Source organism: Poecilia mexicana, unplaced genomic scaffold (genome assembly GCF_051168715.1).
Source record: "Poecilia mexicana isolate PSO_F unplaced genomic scaffold, ASM5116871v1 scaffold_14, whole genome shotgun sequence".
Lineage (NCBI taxonomy): Eukaryota > Metazoa > Chordata > Actinopteri > Cyprinodontiformes > Poeciliidae > Poecilia > Poecilia mexicana.
This window is the reverse complement of record NW_028263383.1, coordinates 17,360,827-17,386,281: the sequence shown is the minus strand read 5'-3', so window position 1 is coordinate 17,386,281 and position 25,455 is coordinate 17,360,827. Positions and strand designations below refer to the sequence as shown.

Here is a 25,455-nt window from a genome sequence, read left to right as displayed (position 1 = left end):
AGGATTTTGGTGGTCACAGCCAATTCAAAGAATCAGGTTCACCATCAATGTGGACATAGTTCCTTTATAAAGAATTTTATGTGATAGGTTGTCCTAATTTTTCCACACAACTGAAGATTTAAGTCTGGAAGTAAATTCAGCTAGTTTTGAGTTTGATCTGAATACATCTCCCTCATTTTCCTGGCTGTTTTTTTGCACCAGCACCTCAGCAGACAGCTTCCTTTCCAATGTGTGTTATTCTCTAGTTAGCAACTACATGAAGTTGTATACGCTGTATTTTCAGCCAGCGATTTCAACCGCTAACTGCTAACCAGTCTATCACTTTCCCATTGATTAGCTCAGAAGCCATAGATCAGAGTCGTTTAGTCGTAATGTGTTGCATCAAAGGCTCCTATAGATCAAAAACCCTTTCTTTCTTAGCTCTGAGTGTCAACATTAAATAAGCCCCGAGTACTTATCCAGACCTACATTGAGGACATGCACTTTCAAAAAGTGAGAGTTAAAAAGAAGCTAGAAGTTAATGTATGTACAACACTTTATGTAATGAACCTCTGGATGTTATTTCTAAAGATAAAAACTATGAAATGTGTTTATTTTATTTTCTCAAACAGCCATCAGATTATGTTTTTTTCCCATCATTTTATTACAAACAAAAACAGTAAGTAGCAAAAGCTCCCCACAGTTCACAGCAACATTTAGCCGTGTTAGCTTCGTGCCGTAATGTGCAGAGAGCGACAGCGGCCCTGTTAGGAGTGTTGGACAGGCAGCAGGCTAGGCGTCTCTTCGGGTCAAGGTCTCTCTGCTCCCACAGAAAGTGTGAAAATCTCAATGTGCGCTCGGTCTATAGTCCGTGAAGCGTGGAGCTGATGATGTCCATGAAGGTGGCTTCGACGCAGTAGCAGAGCTGCACGTCGGGGTCGGCCCCGCCCAGCTCCTCGGCCGTCTTCTGGGGCAGAGTCAGCTTGGAGGAGCCTCCGCCTGGAGCTGCGGCTTCCTGGGGTTTCTCTCTCAGACTCTGGAGGCCTGGGAGGAGGAGGAGGCTTTTATTTCTACTTCAGCAACAATAAAATGTTTTAAATGTAACAGGTATCCACTTTAACACGTGTGATCTGAACATTTGTTGTCTTTTGGAGGTCTTCTGGTAAAGTGTGCTTTAATACCGAGATGGAAGACCATCAGTGCCATATCTTCGCCATAATCAAACTTGACAACATCTCAGGGAACTTCTTGCTTCTAAATAAAATCCCACTGGGCAGGCGAGCGCCTCTTGTGGCGCCATACTAGTGCGCCGACAAACACGATGCATTAGTACGTCTTATAGGTCTGAACCAAATAATCGGATTAATTGTGATTAATCGATTATTAAAATACTCGTCAATCAATTTAGCAATCCGTTAATCATTAACTGGAGCATGTAGACACACAAAAACAACAATTTTGCTGAAACACATGCAGAGCAGCAATTAAGCCATTGATTATATCATATCAATAATATCGATACCTAGTCTGTATCAGTATCGGATGGATACTGGTGTGGTAAAATTGACACTTTAGTTTCAGGTTCCCTCTTGAATTTTTATTTTATTTTTGGTGATGTACCTCAAAAAAAAGATTTTGCTTTTATTTATTCTCAAATTATAATTTTTTTGCACTCTGTTTATGCGTGAAAGAATGCACACCAATATGTTTTGTTTTTCTATTGTTGCTGTTAATCATGTAAATGTTAAAGTATTTTGTAGACACAAATACAGGAATTCGTCCCAATTCGGCCCTGGTTTTAACAAAACGAAACAAATAAAAGGAAAAACCACAAAAACACCTACAGGTCAGGAGTTTGATTAATGTATCAAACGTAAATAAAAAGTATCTGGGATATTTACTTGTATTCATTTTGCAGTATTTACTTGGTTTCGGATCGATCGATCGCACACCTCTAATATTTAACACCCGAGCAACATTCATTTCTCTTAGAAAGTAACTGTTATACTTACGGGCGATGAAAGGGTCGATGTCTCTGACTTTGGTGGCCACATCAGAAGCACAGACCTGGCCCACTTGTACCAACAAAGCTGCCACGTCGTCATAAAGAGGCGGGAAGGCCTGACAGAAAGCCACCAGGCACGGCAGCGTGGGCATGAAGAAGGAGAACCGCTTGGCACGATTCAGCACTACAAAGCACAACACACACTCATGAGTCCAAGCAGCAGCTGTGCAAACACACAGCACACTCTTAAGCAGGCTGCTAGATGCGCCGTAATTAAGAGAGACGGCTGCAGTGGCAGCTAGTAGCCAGACGGTGGCAGCATTCCACAGGAATAGCGACGCTAAAACATGGTGTTTGCTGAATACTAACAGGAGTAGAATAAAAACATCCCATAAAGCAGGGGTGCTGGAACTCATTTCCATTTTGGGCCAAACCAGGACCATAAATGTCCTCAGATGGCCGGTTTTGGCAGGACGGAGTAATAAAACCACCCCGTTAACAAACTGCTAAAATATTAAATAAAAAGTTGCCTCTGCATTCAATGAGAACTTTTTGGGGTGAGAAATATGGATTTAAAAGTTTTAGGATGATATTATGAGCTGCTGTTGTGGTAATAATAAATGCGACAATAAAAACTATTTATTACCTATTTTTTAGGTAACTGTACCTAAAAAAAAAAATCTCAGCCCCACAAACACAAATACTACTCAATAAAAAATAAATAAATAAAACAAACACATTTTAATGCACATCCTTATGCCACCAGTCATAAAGAAGGATGATTTGTCTCACTAAACTGTATTTAATCAATATTGTCAAAGTTACTGATGCATACTGATGCTCTTGTTGAACAAACTGTTTAACAAAAAACAGAAAAAGTAATAATCCCCAAATTATGGACAGTTTTTTTTGGGATTAAACATTGTTGATTGAAATTAATTGTGATGATAAATCAAATTCATCACGATAAAAGATAAACGATACGATACAGACCCACTGCTGATACAGTTGGTTTGACTGATAAAATAATATTTAAGCACACAACTGAAGGCTATAAAAAGTTACGGTGGGCTGGATTTGGGCCTCGAACAAGACGCTGCTGACCTGTTAACAGCGTGCCCATCACACTGATGGCCAGCCTGGCCACACTCAGGGACTTGGGTAAGGCGTACTGCGTGCACAGGTACGACAGCAGCTGAATTGCAAAAATCTGCGGGCAAACAAAGCACAAGAGATGTCACTCATGGATGTGACACAATAAATACAGTAGATTTCAACCTGGAGGAGCTGCTGGTGAAGAGTGCAGGTCTATCAGGGAGGCTCTGGCACAAAACCAAGCAAAGTTCAGGATTTTAAAGCCTGGAAGCAGCAGGGAGGACTCACCTGCTTCTCCAGCTGGGGCTGGGCCAGCAGCTCTGGGATGAAGTCCAAACAGATATGGATGGAGGGGATGCCTGCCACAGTCAGAGGCAGGAGAGCCTGAGGGTAACCCTGACACAATGGGGGGAGGAGGGGAGAATATTCATCCTATAATTAAACAATAAAGACAAGGGAGGACGCAGTGGACTCATCCAAGCAGTCTTTGTGTGTGTGTGTGTGTGTGTGTGTGTGTGTGTGTGTGTGTGTGTGTGTGTGTGTGTGTGTGTGTGTGTGTGTGTGTGTGTGTGTGTGTGTGTGTGTGTGGATTAGTAGTTTCTGTTCAACAGCGTGTGGACAGAGGTGGATTTACTTTAGAAGAAGCCCAACATATGGCTGTCAGACAGTAGTGGGAGAGCTGCAGTTTATTACTGAAGTGCAACGTGGCGACTGGTGTGGTGGACGTGATCCGATCCTTCGTTAAAGGGGCGGTGGGTGTCATGTGTCTGCCAGCCTCAGAGCGCCACTTTATAGCAAAATGAAGTTGCTATAAAATGCTGTATGTATCAAATATGCTAAATATATCAAAGCACCACAATAAATGGAACACTGAGCAACATATCTGATGTGAATTGAAAATTTTAACGATGGCACCTGACAAAATGTAGTCTTATTGGTTTACACATCTGTTGACTATATGATGATTTTTTTTTTACGCCTTTAAGAAACTCCGGCTCTTTCTGAAACTCCGCCTTCAGGAAGTCATCATATTTCTCCTCTATAACCCTTTAACAACGTTTTCACAGCGTCTCACTGAGAAGCAGCTCCTATAAGGAGCTCAGCAGGTGTGCAGTTCCACCAGGTGTTTGCTAATTGCTGCTGGCTAGTCTGAAGGAGCTGAGTGAGGGAGGGCTGCCCTGTGAGGCGGCGCTCGGAAGCTGCAGCTGTGAGGAGGAGCTCTGTATTGGAAGGCAGCGCTAGGTCCACCGAGGCATTTTGCACTGGCTGAATGGCTGCCATGGAAAATTAAAGGATTCCTCAAACGTGCAAGGAAGAATCAAGGCAACACTGCAGATATGTTTTTGCTGAGGGGATAACATTATATAACATGATGTAAAGCTCAGAAAGTCAATTTTACATAATCCTGCCCCTTTAAAAGCCCACAGCTGCTCTGAACTCCAGAGATTATTGTTGCTAAGGCTTGGGAGGGGAAGTAGGACCAAACTGTATTTACCTGAAAGTGAACCAGCTTAGCAATGTTTGGGTCAGCAATGAACATCTGATGCAGCAGACAACAGATGAGGCACTGGACTTCCCTCAGGTCACTGAGCAGCCCCCCCTCCGGCTCGGTGTCGTCCACTCTCCCTCTGCTCGTCATCGGCGGCAGGCTTCCTTGTTTTGGGCCCCGATTGGTCCTCAGAAGGCCCTCTGTGGCGGCCCCCAGCAGCTGCTCTTCAGAGGTGGGTAGACAAATCTCCAGGAGGATCTGGACAGCAGCGCTGTCCTGCAGGCCCCACAGAGGCAAGCGGTTATCAGGTTGTCAGACCCCCCATGGGGTGTTGGATGCAACCCCGATGTTTTGATGAGTGTTTCACTCACCTGCGCGGCCAGAAGGGCGTTCTTCAGCTCCTCTCTGGTGACCTCGGGCGTGTCTGGCTGACCGGGAGCCGCCACGTTGGAAATGATCTGATTCTGCCGATCGAAGTCGGCCGTCTCCTTGAGGTGACACTGAAGGTAGGCCTTGGAGGCCAGCAGGTATCCGTTCAGCATGTGAAGGACAATGTCCATCAGAGGGGGACACCTGACGAAGAAATTCAAACGACATCCATTTTACTCATTTGGGCATCTGCTTGGGTCTCGATGTACGTCATCAATTAATGAGTTAATCTGAAGTAGGTTGATATATTTTCTTGAAAGGCTGAGTTTGCTCTTAAATCAAAAGAGATGACCACCTTTCCTTAACATACAGGGTTATAATTTCCACAATATGCTGAATTACAAAAAAACCCATGAAATTTTAATATTACTTTGTGTCAGCTATATTAAAAACTGAATAAACAGAAAATTGTGGTTTTCTCACACTGTTAAATTTAGACATATTTATATAATAAAAAAATAAAAAAAGAACCTCTTAGGTTGCTGAATAGAAAAATAAAAGATGAAAAGAAGAAAATATGTGAAACACTTGATTTCTCATGAATACAGAGATATGTGTGGTAGATATTGAAGGAAGTTCATTAACTCACAACAACCCTCAAAATCAAACATGCTCATTGTTATCATGGGTTTTTTCCCCATCATGTTGCATTTTTTCTGCATTTTCTCCTCTACTTTTCATCATCAGTAAAACTTTGGTGAGAAGTTGATGTTGCCGCGTGACTGAATGAGGTGAAACTTAAGTAGCTTGTTGTTGACATTTTAAAATGGAACCGTTCCGGTATGGCCCCGCCATCTTTGTTTCTGTATCAACTGACTCTGCTTAAGAGTAACCAGCAACGCCCTCATCTGGATGGTGGCCAAACTACAACACTAAAAGAAGGTCCAAGTGGATGTCATCAATCGATTAATGGTTTATTAGATTAAAATGAACTAATCTATTAATCGTTTGCATCCCTAGTGTGTAGGTAGCACGGTTTGATGATGAAGTGCAGTGTTTACCTGTAGACCCTCTGATCACAGCGCAGAACAATCAGAGGGTCGACCATCAGGTCGTTCTGCGTGTACGTCTGCTGCCGGAGCAGCTTGGCTGAAGGTTGAAGGGCGTTTACTGTCATCACCCACAACCTGAAACAGGAAGAGAAATAAAAGAGCCTCATAAACGTCGCAGGCAACAAAACCACAATAAACAGTCCAACAGCTGATAAAGTATTATGGGTTTGTCTCTACCAGCTTCAAACACCTGACTGATTTTTTTTGTCCTATACCACTTTTGTAAAGTATCTTAAGCTAAATCTGATTGGATGGAGTGTGTTTGCGCTACAGTGCCCCCTATGGGACGCATTCATTCATGTGGATGAAAACATTTTAAAACTGGATAAGGACTGAGACATTTAAGGTCATAATTTTAGACATGTGGACACACTGACTAAGTTTTGTTGCAAAATATGACAATGTAAACTTCCCTTTTTTTTTTAACCAACTACTGAAATAAACCCAAACACAGTGTAAAGCACATCTCTGTATGACATTAATAGCTTAATTTACTAAGACTAGCTTATGGAAAGTTCGCCCCCGTCAGGGAGAACCAGATATTGATCTCTGAACAGCAGGTAGAGCTGCAGCTCCAAGCTCTTCAAGCGTCTTGCACACTCCTATTAATCAATGTATCTGTGTGAAACCTGACACTGCTGCCCTCCTCCCAGCTTCACCAGGACCCCGCTCTTCCATCTCTGCAACACTCAACATAAGAGGGAGCATGGAAAGATACTAAAGTCAGCGGGGAGGCAGCAATCCCTCACATCTCCTTCATGGAGAGTTTTCCTGCCCTGAGCTCTTCTTGTTGCAGGCCTCCTCTGGATCGATAGGTCTGCTCGGAGCTTAGGTAACCATGCTCCTTAGAGCCCTGGGGCGCACTGAGGGTGACCCTCATGTAAGCAAGCAAGTCCACCCACACCGAGAGTTGCTTTGCTCGATAGCGATCTATTCACGCAAACAGCGAGCGTGAGGCCTGAAGTTAAGAGGAACAACTTCTGCCCTGCAGGTTTCGCTTTAACCCTCTGAGTCACATTCTTTAGAGGCAGAACATCTAGTCATCATCAATATTCAAGACCGAATTTGAGCAAGAAACTTTTAATCTGTAAACAAATGTTTATTTAAAGGATTTCAAACCGGGCAGAATTTGATAGAATTTCTATTATTAACATAATACAGTAAATGTATTCTTGTATGTGTGTTCTTGTTTTTTTTTGTTTTTTTTTAAGTTTTATCACATGGAGCACCAAGTAGCACCTGCGGGGCATCACAGTGTTGAGGCCCATCCAGAGCTTGTTGAGGGTCTGCAGCAGGCGTCGGGGTACGCCGGGCTCCAGCAGCAGGGCCGTGCTGGCTGTGAGGGCCTCTGCGTAAGGGATCAGGTCTCCAGGTGAGAGCAGAGTCAAATGCTCCAGGATCCGCATGAGCCTGGGACTGCTGGAGGGCAACTTCTGGAAGGCTGGAGAAACAAAAGGTCGCATTTATCTTCGAGCCAGAGAGCTTCTCAGCGTCTTTCTGCAGTAATTTCTGGCTCAGGTGCGACAGGAAACAGATCAAACTGTCACTGGACAATTTCACCAGGTTGGGGAGCAGTAACGGACTTTTAAACTCTCACCCATTTCTGGTGAGAGTTGGACTCCGCCAAGGATGGATGGGCCTAAAAAAGTGACTCGACTAAACTTGGTTCTCATCGATCTTACCCTGGTGCAGTTGGTTCTGGGTGTATCTGCAGGTATTACTGGGAAGCATCATCCTTCTGAGAAGGGGTAGCGTGCCCGTCACCTCCTCCTCACACACCCAGTCCTCCACCAAACACAAGTGAGGATAGTTGGTGGCCAAAAGTCTCAACAGTGCAGAGTGCAGACCTGGAATCAGCAACAAATGTTGTTTTTTTAACTTTCCACACAGCAAATTAATTATGTTTTGAGAAAAATAAAATGAACACCAGTTTGGAGCATCTTTTGTGTGGATGTTGCTAATGAGTGAAAATCACTTTTTGACACTTTTTTTTTTAGCATAATCAGAGGCGAGTAGAGTACCCAAAAATTGTACTCAGGTAAGAGTGGCACTGCTTCAATGTGTTTTTACTCTAGCAAAATTAAAAAGTTTAAGAAATTACTCAAGTAAGTGTAAAAAAAGAATCTGGTTAAAAACAATTACTCAAGTACCGAGGACCTGATCAGAACATTTGTCTTAATATTTAAACTGATGTGATCCGACAGACAAAAATGTAAAGTTAGGTTCAATTACAGCTATTTTATTAATTATTTAATTTATTTATTTAAAAAAATGAAAAGAGTAATAAATAATAAATAAAACATAAGAATTTGGCATAACCTCACAATCTCCATCTAAAGAAAAGAAATGTGTTTAAAGACTAAAACAATGAAAATTAATAAACATAAATAAGATGTATTATTTTGCATATGTTGTCAATATGATGTTTTATTAATTTACATTACTATTTCACTTCCTAATAGTCTTTAAATATATTGTTTAGAAAAGCCAATGTAGGGACAACTGCTGCCGATAAGCACCTTGATACAGACATGGAACTGCTGCTCTATTCAGTTTGTCTACATTATTGTGTGTCTGTCCCTATCAATTAAACAATAAATACTACACACCTCTGAGTATAACTGAGGTTTTTAAGCCCTGTTTTACACAAGCTTCAAGAGAAACCGGATTTGGCTAAAAATCGGTATCGGTGGGTCAAAAGCCTTAAGACATCTGGAGATCAGAAATTCAAATCGCTGCGTCTTTAGTTTCTAACAGCCAGTTTAGTCTAACGAATGTAAATGTCACATTGGAAACTCACCCCCCAGCTCCTGCTGCAGCCCCTGGGCCTGAGTAACCAAGTACTTAATAGGGATCTGGTCCATTAAGGCAGCGGAGTAAGACTTTGGCTTCCTCTGCATCAGTGCTTCAAAAACAAAACACACACACACACACACACAGAGAGCATCAAACGGTGAGCACAGAAGAAGAAAGACGAAGATTTGATTTGGTTTGTATAAGGGCACTAAAGCTGCAGCGCTGATGAGTTCAAGAAATTCAGAAGTGATCTTTCTTTGATGTGGGTTCATTACCACGCTGATGGGCTTCATTACTCCCCCCTTGAAGGCTATGGGAGCACTTGGGTAAGCACAGCAATTAAAGGGATGGGCATAAACTCTCACATAAATCTGGCCTAATGAAGGGCGAGAGGAGCGCCCGTCATGTGGGAGAACAAACACAGACTATGTGGCTTAATCTGGCCTGTGTGCGTGTGTGTGTGTCCTAGTTAGCTGTGATCCCACAGCCACCGGACTTGGCCGTTTGTCAGCTCGCCGTTTACTCTCGACGAAGTCACCAACGCTTGGTGCCAAGAGAGAGGAAGATGAATGACCGCTCATCCACGGTGGAAGCGTCTTCTACGAGATTAAAGAGGTCAGACAGCTTCCTACCTCCTCTTGATGCCTGACAAATTCCCCTCAAATGAACACCAGCAACATTGTTCAGCGACGGAAGTGACAGTGGACGAGCTACGGCCTTTTCCACCAGAGCAGGGATGCACGACGCACTTTTTTCACTTCATATACTGAGACAGATATGTAAAAATAATAAATCGTGACGTCGCTCAGAGCACAGAAGCAGAGAATTAGACTGAATAGATCTGCCCTCACGGATCAGACACAATGTCAGAGATACGCGTTTTAGTCATTTTTAAATATCGGGATCGATACGGGTATCAATATCGGATCGCTGTATCTCTGCGACAGACAGGAAGTGAGCTGGCGTCATAGTGGGAGGGCCTGCAGGGCGTTTTTCTCTTACCCAGCTGTTTGGTGCTAGCCAGCAGGTTCTCTTCGAAAGACAGGATGTAGTAAAGGATGAGCAGCTGCGTGGTGATGGAATAGCGCTGCCGTCCTCCTCGACTGCCATCACCCTGCTAAACAAAATATTAACAAAGGAAGAGAAATAACTGACTGTAGGTCATAGGCCTAGTTAAAGCCCTGGTCTCAAATGGATTCTGTGCGGCACGAAAACGGGCGTTCACAGACGATCAGCATTTCAGATATTTGACAAATTTCAGTCTCTAGAAGTGCAACCCTGGTAGAGAAGAACCCGAAAGGGCTTGTAGATTAAAACAAATCGAATCCACACATAAAACTGAGGAAACACTGAAGAAGATGTGATGCAGTGTCTGTTGTCGTTCATTTTCTAAGTTGCAGAATGAGATTCTCGCGGTACCGGTCGGGAATGACTCACCCCTGCAGAGCTCTGGAAGACATTGAGGATCTCCTGCTCAGTAATTGGCTGATTGGTGGCCTCGGGGTTGGCCTTGGACGCTGGAGTGAGGATGGAGTTGATGTAGGCATCGATTAGAGGAATCAGCTGCGTATGGATTGGCGTGGTTGTTTCACACAGCTGACGGTAGATCCAGTCCTGGAAGGTTCACACATATTTAAGTACGCACTCAGATTCCCTAAAGGATTTAGCTCTGGGGCTTCAGGTTGCCGTGGCGACGTCTGCTGAACCACATGCTCTCGATTGGCCAAATGTTAAAACAACTTATTTTCTATTAACTGGCAGAAGACATAAGATGTGATTTTATTAAACATCTTATTATTCCAAGGAGTTCATGATGCCAAGCACTCTAAAAAAGATTCCCAGTTCCACTGGAAGAGCCAAACCAACCTTGGTTATAAAGCACATGTTAGCGCATCAAGGAATGACCAAACAGCTTTTGTTTTGTAAAAATAAAAAAACAAATAAATTAAATTCTGAAGAAGTAGACCCAAAGCATCTCAAATCCTCCACCACACCGATAATCAGGTCTTGTTCCACTTATTCATCCAAATCCCAGTTTTTACTGGTAAAAAGGTTAATATCCACCTCATATGACCAAATTCCCAGTAGAGTTTAACAAACCTTGTATGTAAGTTTGTGATTACAGGACAGAAAACCAATTTAAAGAACAAAAAAATTGGTTCATAATTCATCAGAGCTGTCATCCTTCATCATCTCGATGAAGGATTAAATTAGTTTGAATGATTTCTTATCCTTTTTATAATAACCGTGGTACCAGTTTCCTTTGTTTTGTATTGACTAATTGTATTTGTTGACAGAATTTGCTCAATTTCTCATTTAGAAAGACAAATTTCTGAGACGAGGAGCAGCAGATGAAAAATAGCCATTGTGGTGCTATCATATTCATTGATAAATAAAGTCACTGATTACTAATTAGAAGTTGCTTGAAAATCTAGTCAACTTAAAAAAGTACATTAAAAACCTAAAATTAAGAGTAACAATAAATATGCCATCTGGGATTTTGTAAAAAAAAAAAAGAAAAGAAAAAAAAAATCCCAAATTAAAATTTATATTTCTTTTGTCAAGGAAGACATGATATTGCAATAAAATATGAACCTAATGCATATCTTTTTACAGATTCTAATAAGGAGCTCCATCAAATTGGTCGGCATTTACAAGAATTGGCATAATGATGGAGTTTTGATGCATCTGTAATCTCAGCTGAATGTTAGCGTTAGCGTGAGACGAACCTTGATGGACACTTTGTGCTTGGTGAAGGCTCTGCTCCGAAGCAGCTGGTAGATACAGTGAATGGGAAGAAACCCGGTGATGTTGGCACTCAGGCTGTTCGTCACTGCCACCCTCACAGCATGAGCCGTAACCACCTACACAGAAACAACGGGACACTGAGACACAACACCTTATTCATTTAATCACCGACTAACTAGCATTCTTGAAAAGCGACGTGTCACCAGATCATATATCATATCATTTTTTTCTAAATAAACGCAACTGCCTGATTTATGTTTTGTTTTTCCTTCATGCTGTTTTTTTTTTTTTTTACTCATTCCACTTAAATCCACTCAAATGCATTTTACACATGTTTTTTTTTCTTTATGTTGCGTCTAATGCAATTTATAGTCTGGAAATTATGGTAATCTGTTTCACCTCAACAAATAGAAAAGCATTTTGTAGCTGAAGAAAAGTCGGGTCACCCCGTACCCTGATAGATAATCTCTGCTATGGCGTTCAAATAATTACTGTATTTTCCGCACTATAGAGCGCACCTTACTATACCAACAAAGTTTAAAAATAAATAAATAAATAAGCTGCACCGGGTTAGGCGCTGATATCTCCGTTTTTCACAAGGAAAATAGCAATAAATCTGCTATTAAGGCCGCAGCTCTGCGTCTCCAAACATGGATTCCTTCACCAGATTACTTGAGGAGATCGATGGCCTTCGACTTAAAAGCTGCATCATATGAACTTCTTCCTGTTGTTTCCATGATGAGTTTGAAAACATTTCTCCGACGTGCCTGCTGCTAGCATGTGCTTGTCCTAAATGAAAATTAGCGCTTTCTTCTTTGATTTCCAATTTTGACTTCCAATGACTCATTCCTGCTAAAGCGCCCCCTGGTGGTTGAAGAAAAATCCACAGGAAAGCCGCACCAGGCTATAGCCGCACGGTTCAAAGCGTGGGGGAAAAGTAGTCCGAAAAATACGGTATGTTCATGTTCTTTATAGCAAGCTTATTTTAGAGAGCAAAGAGTTTTTCCTCACACATCTGTCGTGGAAGTTAAGCTAGTTGACCTAAAATTGATTTTAAAAATTCATGTCTAAATATTTTAGAAGACGGGGTCTTTTTTTATGGGGCCTTTTTTAAATTTTTTTATTTCTTAATACCTGAACAGAAAATACACGCCAGCGTGGACGGACGACATAAATACCTGCTCCGTGAAAATCTCCTGAGTGAAGATGGTTTTCATTTTGCTCAGAGAGCTCGGCTTGATGGCAATCTGCAAAAAAGATAAACACCCACCGGACAAAAACAACAACAAGAAGAAAGAAAGAAAAGAAAACAATGAGAAACATCGACAGCGAGAGGTTCGCTGCGACTGAAAACAACCTCCAGGCAAGCAGCGCTGGTATTTTGTAATTCCCTCCTTTCATATTTCATAAGAAAATTCTACATGGCAGGCAGAGCGCTGAATTGAAAGGAATGCCCTGGGGGTGGAAACAAACAGGCTCTAAATCCAATTACATTACACATCTTAGTGGAAAAACACACTGAGACAGGAAAACTACTTAGATCGCAGGGAGGAAACAATAGTGCACTTAATAAGTAATAAAATGGCAAATTGGCCACAGGGTATGATGCGTCTTGCTTGATGTGTGTATGCTGCGAGTGTTTCATTAGTATTATAGTGTGTATGGGCTGCTGCAGATGAGAGGGAGGAGTGGGGGCCAGTACCTGGTCAGTCAGACAGATTTATTGATTTAAGTCTCCCTCCCACCTTACCTTCATCCCCAAAGTAGAGCACACCAACTCAATAATGGAGCTGAGCTGGTTGCTATGGAAATACATGGCAACCAGTAATAGCATCTCTCCAAAAGAAGCAGATACGCCTGCAGCACTGTAAGAAAGACACACACACACACACACACACACACACACACACATATGCATGAGAGGCGACTGAGGATAGGCATCAAGGCTTGTGCATAATCCAGGATCCTATTGGGACGAATTTTAAATAAAATTGATTCGTTTCCATAATCTTCCAGTCCACACACTGCATCGGTGTAGATCAAACTCCAGCTCAGAGCATACATGATATTATGCACCTCTGTCGCAACGAGGATGAGTAGAGTCTCTTTGACAGATAAAACAATGTGCAGAGTTGGCTCATAATTCTTCAAAAAAAATAAATAAATAAAAATAAAATCTAACAGCTAAATCTAACTTTTAGACACTGAAAACAAAACAAAAAAAAAACATATATGCAGAATTTCAACATCCACAGGAGATGCATAGTTTAACGTTTCAATAAACTGAGGCTGAAGTTTTCTCCCGAGGCACGAGAGCAACAAACGTCCAGAGCTGTGCTAACAACAACTCAGCTGTGATTATGTGAACGCATTGGAAGAGAACTGAATCAGATTTCAAATATTTAAAACTAGAAAAATAAATGATGAAACTCGGAGATGAGCTAAAAATAATACCGTTAAGGTTAATTTCCTAAAATGCTTTCACTTGCCAGCTAACATTCCTTCAATGCTAACTTACAAGTAGAACCATCTCTATTATGATGATTTTTTTTTTTTTTGCTAATCTGAATGTTTACAATATTGTTTTGAACTTAATATTATATTAAAAAAGGTCTCAAAATATTTAACATTTATTTCTGGGATGAAAATTTCCTGGATCATGAACATGTTAGTTGTTGTTGTTTTTTTCATTAAAAAGGGCAAAAATAATGTCTGGTAAATTAATAAAACAAACCAGAACACACACCTGTGGAACCTCAGCGGTGAATTATGAGGTGAGATTTATCATTTAGATTAACAGCTATATTGAGATGAACCTCAACAGTATTCATTTAGCCAGACATATTGACTAGCTTTATTGACATTTAGCCAGTTGAAGAGATTCAGCTAAACATTAATTAAACAAAAAGATGTGGTTTGCACGTTGTTTTTTTCCTTTTCTCGCCGGACGTCTTACCTTTCAAAATATTCCTCCTCTTTGATCATCCAACTCAACCACATGACCATCAGCTGTTCTTGCTCTGGTGTGCTACACAAAGACAGAGATGCAAATAGTTGTAATAAAACTTGAGAAATAAATAAAGACAATACTTAAATAGACTTTTTGAAACGACATTTTAGCAAATACATTCAGATGAAGGTGATGAAGTTAAATTATTACAGACAGGAAATCTGAAAGTTACATTAATAGCATTAGGGATGCACCAATCCACTTTTTTTCACTTTCGATAACCGATCCGATACAAAAAACAGCGTTGAATTGACTTAAAATGTTTCTGATTTTTTAAATACAGACGTAAATAGATTCAATTACACATTTATTTGATAACTCTGCTCAAATTCAGGAAACCTATTTTAAATACACCAATAGTTTCACAAGCTTTTAAAAACAAAACAACTTTAATTTGTTCAGTCAGAGCAAGTAGGAGCGTAACAGCCAATAAAGAAACTGACAAAAACAATAGAACGTGTGAAAATAAACTGCGACAAGCAAGTGGTTAAAGTGCAATTAGGAATCCTAAATATAATGCAAAATAAATAATAAAGCATGATGTCACTGAGAGCACAAAGCATAGAATCAGACTGAATAGATCTGCTCTGATGCATAAAACTGTCACCAATACTCAATCTAGATTTTTTTTCCACACCAGAACCGATACACATATTAACATAGGATCGCTGTATCTCTAATTCACATACAGAAGGTGTTGCAGGGCATAAAACAAACAAAAAAAAAAAACTTTGTGTACCTGACCAGGGTGGGGAAGGCCAGCAGCTTGCAGAAGGACAGAGAGACGAAGCGAACCCCAGCAGGAGTGGCTGGAGGTCGGCTGGTCATCAGCTGCAGCAGCTGCTCCGCTTCTTCATCCGTAGGTCTAAATACGAGTCCAATTAAAGCCAAGCATCACACTCGAAAACAAACAAAAGGTGAGAATTGACGACCCCCAACAAGAGGGCTGAGCGACAAACGCGGCATCTCACCTGAGCCCGGCGATGCCCATGAGGGCGCAGTAGAGCCGGAGCAGAGCGCTGGCCTTCACCACGTGCTCCTCCCTGAGACCCGAGTAACCCGAGCCGCCCCCGTCCTCCACGTTGGCGTCGTTGGGCACGTGTGTGCTGCGCGAGCGCGGCAGGATGGCCACCAGCTCCAGTAGCAGCTGTCTGCGCATCTGCCACAGCACGGAGCTGCTCTCTCTCTTCCGCTGGCGGAGCGAAGGAGAGGAAGACCTCTGAGCCAAACGCTGAGCTCCGGCATCACGGTTGCCATCACAACATAATCCTCTTTTAGCCTTGTTTAGCGAACTACTAAACTTAAGTACCGAATAATGACTATTATGAAGATGCACGACGTCACTCACACAGGTAAGACTTTCCTGTGAGCTCAGAGAATCATAAAGGCTGAAATAACTGAAATCTTTTCAGTTTTCTGCTCCGTCTTCTTGGGACAAGTTACAGAAAAACATGAAGCCAAAGGTGCTGTAAACTCTCTGTAAACTCTGTGTACTGCTGCCAAGTCTTGAGCAGGACTCTCTTATGAGAGAGATTTTTAATCTCACTGGTATTTTCATGGTACAATAAAAGTTAATAATGATTTTCAGGAAAAGGTGTTACGAACAATGAAACAATAGAGTAAAGAACTTCCTGCTTACCTGTTGCCCGTTGCGGATGAACATGCTGAACCAGGTCCGGACTTTGCTATTGGTTCCCAGGAGCAAACCGCTGACGTAAGACACAAGCGGGCTGACGGCCTCGTCCGCCGTGTCCGGTTTGTAGTCCAGAGTAAGAGCTACGCCAAGACCGGGCAGGTGGCACTCCTCCACCTGGACGCACACAGTAGAGGGTTTATCACAGGGTGGGGCAATGCAGCTTAAAAATAAAACCACTCTCTTTTTTTTTTTCCCCTTAAGTTTTTGGTTTTTACAAATGACAGAAAATGTCTTAAAGGAGGGCGTTGGTGAAAAGAAATAAATCAGAATTTTCAAAAAAAAAAAAAATCTTCAAAAACAGAAAATTCAATTAATCTATAACATCGATTTATGGCCCATCCTCAATTTATCATAATAAGCTCATATTTTTCTGTACTTGTGTATGGATGAATGACACACCAGTTGGACATAAGCCTGCTACGATAAGCAATAAATTAATCAATCATCAGTTTAATTAAAATGAGATCACTTCCATTTGAACAACAGTTAAAAAGTTTCCTAATATTTTTAAAAAGCCAGCATTTTGAAAAATGCTGCAAACATTTGACACCCAGTATGAAGTAGATAGTTTGCGCCTTTTCTTTTTTTCTTTTACAAAAATTGTAATTGGCACTTTTGCCTTTTTTTTCCATGTCTAAGCTGAATGATTGATATTTTTGAAACAAAATTTTGATTACAAATCCATTTTACTTATTATTCTTGAGTTGTTTTGTTTATTTATATTGGATAATTCAAATCTTTTCCAGTTCCAGTGTAAAGTGTTCCTTATAAATTAAGATTTTTTTTTTATCCTTGAGAGGGTGTACTTACATTAATGATATTATTGTTACATTAGTTGAAAATGGTCTCAAAATGACAATATTATCGTTTTTCTCATTAATTTGCGGGATACTTTATCGTCCAGTGAAATTTGCTATCGTGACAAGCCCAGTTGAACAGACGGAATAGAATAGAGGAAAAAGAAATGTGTAAATTCAATTATTTGTTTATGTAAATATTCACTTCACCTGATCAAAACCCCCAAGACACTTGAATCAAAGTCCACATCTCTCCAGACTTTTTCAAACTGCGTAGAAACCCTGAGACGGCGATCAGACCGTGAAACGGTCGGGGAAACTAAAAATACTTTTAAGCACAGCTTCACGTTAACTCCGCAGCCCTTCTGTCTTAGTGGAGCCGCGCGGGAGGCAAGTCGTGCTGAGGCATCATTCTGCGGAGCGATGAATTTTCACAACCTCCCGGGGCCTTGTTCAATAACTGACCTAACGCTGCAACCTCCTCCAGAGGAGGAGGGAAGCGAGAAGACAAATTTCTCCCCTCAGGGTTAGCACCGCACAGTGGATCGCAACATAAATCAGCGAGGAGACAAATCTCTTTTACTAACCTCTACCACGCGAGTCCGTCTTGGTAGAGAGAGAGGGAAAGGAAAAAAAATAAAAAAGTTGACAGCAAAATAGTGCCAATTACACAACAAGTGTTCAGACTTAACATGCATTACTTTTGTTTTTAAGATTTCGTCACTTTGCAGAGCAGAAACGCAGACTGCTGTAAATTAATATGTTACTAAGGAAGTCTGCTAAACCACTACGGATGTGTGATTATGTTGGAATCACACTCGATATTTAATTCCACCATGTTTCTACAAACACAGCAATCCAGCGACATAAACATGTCCTCCCGCAAACATCTTCCAAGAAAGAAGATGATGAAGAGAGACGTGCGACTCGTATTTATTTTAGATTAGCCATGAATAGTAATGCAGGAAAGAACATTAAGGGCAGCAGAGTGAGGTTGCTGCAAACGTCTCCAGCAGAGAGATACTGAGCCAAGAATGATGAATCCATCCCTCATCCAAACTTTTCAGGGAAGTTGTAGAGTTACTGACTTGCTTTCATTATGCTTTCCTGACCTTTTATTCCCAAGAACCTTTGTGGAGAACTCTGTCTGTATCTAGAAATTCGAGAAGGTTCTGTTCAGGGGATCGACTGTGAAACCGTGGAGATTCTTCATAAAATTAAGAAAAGCATTAACAAACCCGAGCATCCTCTTCGTGTACAAGAACAGTGTGTCTTCGGTCAGAGGCTTCTTCAAATTTGCTGTGGCACAGACCGCTACAGGAGGTCCTTCTTGTCCTTACAGCATCTCTTAGAAGAACCGTTGATGATATGATGGTATGACATTTAATATGGTATCAGTTTTTGAATTTGAATTGATCTGTTGGCTCAAACATGCAAGTGTGTTGAAAAAAGCAAATGAAAATAAAGTGAAATCACCAAAAATGTTGTGATAAAAGGAAAAAAAATCAGATTGTAGCCCCAAAACTTCAGATGGTTTTTGCACATGTTCCTGGTTAAATGAAAGGCGTGCTTATTATTTTGGGCTCGATTGAAGAAAACTGAAAACAATATTTTGTCTGTTTTCAGCGATAAAAACAGGATCTAGATCACTCTTCATTTGTTGTATTTAACCAAGTTTTAATACAGCAACCGAAAAGAGATTTGGATGCACCAAGGTGTACTTTAGATTATCAGTCAATAAGTAGATCTGCTCCTATTTAGCATGAAAATAGAAGGAAATCAGAACTACAAGCCATTTTTTTTTATTCTTAAGAACGTCTGAGGCACGGTGGAGAAGCCTGAACAGGTTGTTGCTAGGTAACCAGAGACTGAGTGAGTTCATTGATGCCACCAGCCTTGCTCAGGTGGCCATGAGAGGTTGAGCAGTAAGACGTTTTCCTTCTGCTTACATCTCCCAGAATGCTGTGCGGTTCTAGATCGGAGTTCAGTGAAAGTTTTATACATTGAATACTCTACTCTCTCTGATGTATTATCTATTGATTTTGATGGGATGTCAATCACGACATATTGGTCACAAAAAAAAAAAAACATGCCTCACAAGCCTCACTTTGAGCATCCTTGGGCTAAATCAAAAAGTACTCTCCCACTGTTAGGGGATTCTGGGTGCATTTTTACCCTGATAATTAGTTTTCACCCAGGTAGATGAAGTGGAAACTGAGAAGGATAAACAACGACCTCCATGAAATCCAGCAAGGTCAGGGAAAAGGTTGCCCGTGGGCTCAGTCTGGAGTCTTGTGATTACATTAACAGGGCGACTCACCACCATGGCTCTGATGTTCAGGGCTTGCGAGGGGTTCATCTGACAGAGCTGCCTGAGGGCTTCGGTCCTGCGCCGACCCCCCACGCTCTCCTCGTCCTGACGCTCCCCGTTCTTGATCAGCCCTCTGCAAACTGAACCCAAACACAGCCGCATCTTAGCGCCTCTTAAGGCATTTGGTCGGATTCCACATGTGGAGGAATCCCAGTCCGACGGTTTACCAAAACAACAGCCTTGGAGACGGTGATTTCTCTGTTGCTATGGCCCGGTCTCGCCCTCCATTAGCACCGAACGCCACTGAATCGTGACTCATTGCCGTCGGGGGGGAACGCAATTCTAATCTCATCAGGGAGGCATTATCTCATTTTTCCTCTAGTTCCCCCACAGCAGTCGGCTTATAAAGTAAAATGTTATGACTGAATAAGACTGTGGCATGTCCTCGAATCATATCAGTTTCCCTCTCTGCTGAATCTAACATCTTTTTTATGCATTGTGGGGAAAAAATAAAATAAAATACTCGCAAAGTTTGAACTGCCTATCAGTCGTAGTTAAAAAGGACTGGCCTTGATGCTTCTAGACGTCCCATTTATTACACTTAGGCTTTATTCTCAAAAAGTCTTTCAAGTCAAGCAGAAAGGATTTCTTGATGCTAACGCAGGAATACTCTATTGACTCGGCGCCGACCCTGTTTGTGATAAGGAGGCACTGGAGACAACAGAAGATCTCCTCTAATTTGCTTCTTTAAGCACACATGGCTCTCTCTGCGAGCCGGAGAACTCAATGTTTATCATCAAAGACAAATGCACGCACCCTCGGGGACTCTGGCGAGGTCAGAATTAAGAGGGGAACTTGCTGGAGTGATGCAAAAGACTGGAAGCTTAAAGTTACATTGGCCTTTAAATATAATAAACCGATCAATGGGTGTTTTCTGAACGGCCGCTGTTCAATAAAGACGTGCGGCCCTCCGAGACAGAAGGCTTACCTTCGCTGAAGCTGTCTGGGACGTTGGCGACCAGCAGGCACATGAACCAGTCGCCGTTGCGGACGTGAAGCAAAGCCTCCGCCACGTCCACGATGGGCAGCAAAGACGGCAGCTCTGAGAGCGGGACGGAAAGCACGCAGAGGCATAAATATACATGCATCCCAATAATGCTGCATAATATAAAACAAATATGTGATACTGGTGAATGTTGCAATTATAATATTAACTGTGATAAGCTTTGCTTTGGGTTCACAGTAAACACCCAGATAAGGAGTCGTTTGTCCCAATAACGACCGGCGCAGAGAGTCCAAATGCATGCTACTGTTAATGCAGTCAAAGCAGTTCTTTGCAAAATGCAAACGGCGAACACTGTTAGTGCAATGACAATAAATCTGCAATAAACCGTGCAGGTCCAGCCAACACCATACTAAAAATCCTACTGTAGCCAGCTGGGTGCTTCAACAGGACAATGATCCCAAATAGACAACAGAACTATTAAACTTCTGAGATATCAAGACTGGTAAAGATTTTTGAACTATGTTTAAAATGTACTTTTGTGTAAGGAAACAAGCTTATTTAAATAAAACCATATAGGAAGAGTGACCAAAATCAAGCCAGGATTATTGCCAGGGTAATGCTTACTCTACAAGGACATTCATCCAAATAGTAGTGGGGGTGTATATAAATATTTGAGCCTGAATATAAAAAACAGTTGTGAGAGACTAGTTTCTCTCTTTTTAAAAGTCACTGAAGTTAATTGCTGTAAAATAATTCCACCATTAAAAAAAGTGATCGAATATATTAAAAGTCCAAAAGCAGTGTTATTTAGGCCGAGGATTAGTGAATGGGAACTACAGATGATGCGTCTGTGAGGAAAATATCAGTAAATCAAACACACACACACGCACGCACGCACACACACACACACACACACACACACACACACACACACACACACACACACACACACACACACACACACACACACACACACACACACACACACACACACACACACACACACACACACACACACCTATTTCTAAATTTATTATCTATTTCTACTATGAGTTTCAAAGGCACAAATACAAAATCTCAAAATAAAAGCCACAAAAGTTTAGATGATCCATCATTTCTGGGGATATTTGACTTTTCTAACAGAAGAGCATCTGTGAGGTCAGACACTGATGTTGGACTTGTCAAGCAGTCTCTGCTCTAATTTATCGTAAAGGTTTTCTGTCATCTCCAGAAAAGAGGAAAAAGCGGATTTGTTACCTGCTTGTAAAATACAGAGGACATCTGCCACTTCTTCCAGATAGACGGGGCTCTCAAAGAGCTCAGAAGACTTCAAGAAAAACTCCCCATTGGAGTCTGTCACCTGAAAAATGAAAAGACAAGAGAGAAATATTCAGCTTCACCCGGTGAGGAACTGATGGAAATAAATGGTAAGCAAGTATTTTTGTGTTTTCACTGAATAATTTCCACCTGAAATATGTTTAAGCAATAATATCTTATTCTTGTTTTTTGGGGTTTTTTTTACATAAAGAAGCCTCACTAAGACAGCACCACCAATAAGTTCAGAATGCAGCATGGCCAACGGCATGCGAGAACCTTATTCATGATGGCCAGCAACTCGCTGAGAGTCAGACGGAGCCTTCTGAGCGGATCGCTGTGTTCAAACTCCAGGGTGAGTCCGTGCTGCAGCTGCGACACCAGGATGCTTTCACCGTTGGAGCCACCTGCCTTGTGCCTGGTGGAAAATACAAAATATTGTTAAAATCACTGAAGTGAACACTTGGAATTATGCATTAAGAGTACAGACATATCCCTCATCAGCCGCCGTCACAAAAGACAAACAGAAAACGTCAATAATACCTGAGCTGCTGTTCCTTCCGTGCGTCCTGCTCCAACGCGTGGAAGTCCACAGACAGAAGCGCTACGATGGAGTTGACGGCTTCCACTCCAGACAGCAGGCGCAGGATGAGCTTCTTGTCCTGCGCCCATGATTGACTCTGATCTGCGGGAGCACACAGAGCCATCCTCACCAGGCAGGGGAGCAGCAGCCTCAGCTCCGGGTCACTCAGGGCTGCGAGACGCACCACGTCAACTTTCTGCATGGCTTCGAAGGCGTAGGAGCTGACAAACTGGAGCCCCGCGCTGTCTGCCATCTCTGCTCGCTGATTTGCTGTCGGCAACAGATTACAGTGCTGTGAAAAATGTCAATATCGAAACACAGATAACCTGAGCATTCAAAAAAAAAATAAAAGTGTAGTTTTTAAAATCTATCTAGGTTAGAGTAGGAAAGTAGCTTCAGATGATCACGCCATGTCTGTTTGTTGGTTTGATGTTGTTTTTCTGAAATGCTGTTAGTTTTGAAGCAGACGTATTGGTACACACAACTACCCGTATGTTTTGGGATTCTCAAGAAGGCCACTTGTGTTTTCGACTATGATTCTGTATCTCAAATACTTAAAGCCTATAGATTCAGATATTAAGTGTTGCTTTTCTTAGCCTACTTCGTGCTGTCACACGGGTTCTGTTTCTTGGAATTTTTGATAGGACAAGTCAGATGGTATTCAATAACATTCATTTGATCATCAAAACTATTTTGGATTGCCAGGAAAATATTTTTTTTTTAAAAATAGTATTTTTTATGTGTATTTTGAGAAAACTTCAATGCAAGTAAGCATACTACTTAAGAGTTCTTGTGGCCTGCTATAAACTGACGATGCTTATGCATAAGTAACATTTACCATGTTTAAAAACTGCACAGATCCAGGAATAATTGACCTGAAAGGGCATGTGTAAACTAACAGCTGTTATTTATGTATTATGGAGGAACACGTCCATTCTTAGTCTATCATGGCTAACACAATACTTATGTAGCATTTGACTTATGGCAATGTTTTTAATAAATCTCGTTGCATGTTTGATCATTCAGTTGCAACAAAACAAGATGTATCCATCTAGTTCTTAACAACAATGTGAGGTTAATTGAGTTCTTTAATAATACTCGCTATTTTAACTTAGTGAGGACAATATATTATTTAAGTTTACAGATTAATACTCCGAATTTTTTAAGGAAATGTTAAATAACACATTATATTGGCCAGACGTTGTAATTCTATGATTCGGTGAAGCTAACTGTTAGCTGTTGTCGGCTAAAAAAAGTCGCTATTTCCCCATGATTTTAGTGCGGCTCTTAGCATGCTAATGCTAAGCTAGACAGAGAGCAACACTCCTGTGTGCTTTATCTGTTGCCTTCTCTGAATGAAACAATTATTAAACACACGTATATTTAGACAAAGAGTAACTTACCCCACGAATTGAACTGATGCTGTAACTTCTGAGGCAAATTAAACCTCGGAGGCCTTCAGACCTCGGACTTGGTTGCGTCCAGTCAGCCGCCCAGCCTAACGTCACACCCCGGCTGCCTTTCTCCTGGATGACTGGGGGAGATAAGTTCGTCCTAGCTGACGCCGGCTGTTGTTAAGTGTCCTAACCGTTTCTATCTTTCATATTCACAAGTCTGTAGCTTCCTCTCGTATTTTTAACCCACTGCATACACAGTGGTTATATCCAGTGAGTGAACTGATGTTGTCAGTAGCGAGGTGAAGCAGTGACTGACTGTAACTACAGAGACTGGGCTCCAAGACAGGCAGTGTTGTGATACAGCTGCTGAGATCTGACATTGACAGACTGCTTGTCGAGTTCGTTTAAGCATCAAACTTATTGTAACGCTTTAAAATAACATAAACAGATTAAAATGACATAGTTAATTATATTTTATACTTTTAAAATTTTTTTATTGGCAAATGCTTGTGTTTAAAAGTATGTTTCTTATTACATGGATACTAATAATTCATGAGGTGGGTTTGATACCTTTTTTTTTTTTTTTTTTTACATTTTAGTATCAACACAAAGAGCAAGGATATATATTTATATATTTGCGGGAAGAAATATCTTGTTATTAAAAAGGCTGCATATTTCTCCTTTAAATTGTGTCACATTTGTAAGGAAAATCATTTTTTTAGGTTGAACATCAAGAGCTGTGGGGTTCCTTAGGCGTGCAGTTAGTTCTTGCATGACCAACACAACCCAAAAGATGTCTTCCTGCAGCAATGTGTGACCACATGTTGTTGTAGATTCTCAGTGATCCAGGACACAACAATCCAAAGGGCTCAAGTAGAAGTTTATCTATAGCTGGAAGGGAGCAGTTAGATAAGCTCATCAGGAAGGCCAGCTCTGTCCTGGGATGCTCCCTGCCCTGACCTGACACTGCAGGTGGTGGGAGATAGAGCAACTCTGGCTGAAATAACATCACTGTTAGACAATATCTCTCACCCCATGCATGAAGCTGTTGCAGAGCTTCAGTGACAGAGTGGTGGTGCATCCTAGGTGCACAACGTTGCAGGAGATCCTTCCCTCCAGCAGCTGTAAGACTTTGTAACAGTCACTGCTCCCAACAAACTGAAATTATTGCATCCCTGCTGTTTGCTGCAGTTTTCCTAATTTTAAACAGTGCTGTTTTATGCACATAGTAACATACAATGTTGTGCTTTTATTTTTCTTTAAATTACCTGTCAGTTTCACATTTCTTTTAGTCGAATATGCTCATTTTAATTACTGTACCATATCAGTTTGTCTATGTTGTAAGTTTGTCCTTACTGTACAGTCCCTTATTTTTATTCTAATATTTTTTCTTTGTGTGAATATGTATGTTTCCACTTAACTTTGACTTGCTGCTGGTACACTTGAATTTCCCCCACTGTGGGCAATAAAGGATATTTATATTCTATTCTCCTGTTTTTTCTTTCAAAGACATTTTGGATCTTTGCTATGTTAGAAATCTAATGTCTTATTCAAACTTCAATGAGACAAACAAATCAACAAACAAATTAAGTGGCAGAATTTAAATTGGCATTGGCAGACATGATTTGGCCAACTGCAATGGTCTAAGCTTACTCGTCGTCTCTAGCAGACTCCACTGCAGAAGAAAAATACAAAATGAATTACTGTGAACACACACAATTTTTGAAGGACCATCACAACAACACTGT

General features: G+C 41.2%; 1 protein-coding gene across 2 annotated transcripts; it reads right to left on the bottom strand.

Moving 5' to 3' along the window:
- Positions 1–619: 619 nt before the first annotated feature.
- ints2 (integrator complex subunit 2) lies at positions 620–25,455 on the bottom strand. 2 transcript variants are annotated; one of them, XM_014983748.2, is made up of 25 exons: positions 23,714–25,455; positions 22,271–22,580; positions 22,007–22,145; positions 21,671–21,773; positions 20,396–20,509; positions 19,417–19,547; positions 16,243–16,413; positions 15,575–15,795; positions 15,343–15,468; positions 14,550–14,621; positions 13,344–13,458; positions 12,772–12,840; positions 11,575–11,709; positions 10,283–10,459; positions 9,848–9,959; positions 8,850–8,954; positions 7,732–7,896; positions 7,289–7,490; positions 5,999–6,124; positions 4,940–5,141; positions 4,575–4,844; positions 3,368–3,475; positions 3,089–3,194; positions 1,992–2,168; positions 620–1,023 (listed from the first exon to the last, which is right to left on the bottom strand). In XM_014983748.2, exons 2-25 carry the CDS (start codon positions 22,561–22,563, stop codon positions 842–844), a joined length of 3,621 nt encoding a protein of 1,206 aa, XP_014839234.1. In that variant the 5' UTR covers positions 22,564–22,580; positions 23,714–25,455; the 3' UTR covers positions 620–841. The 2 variants fall into 2 exon arrangements, with proteins under 2 accessions (XP_014839234.1, XP_014839232.1); XM_014983746.2 differs by having other exon boundaries at positions 9,848–9,962; positions 23,714–25,454.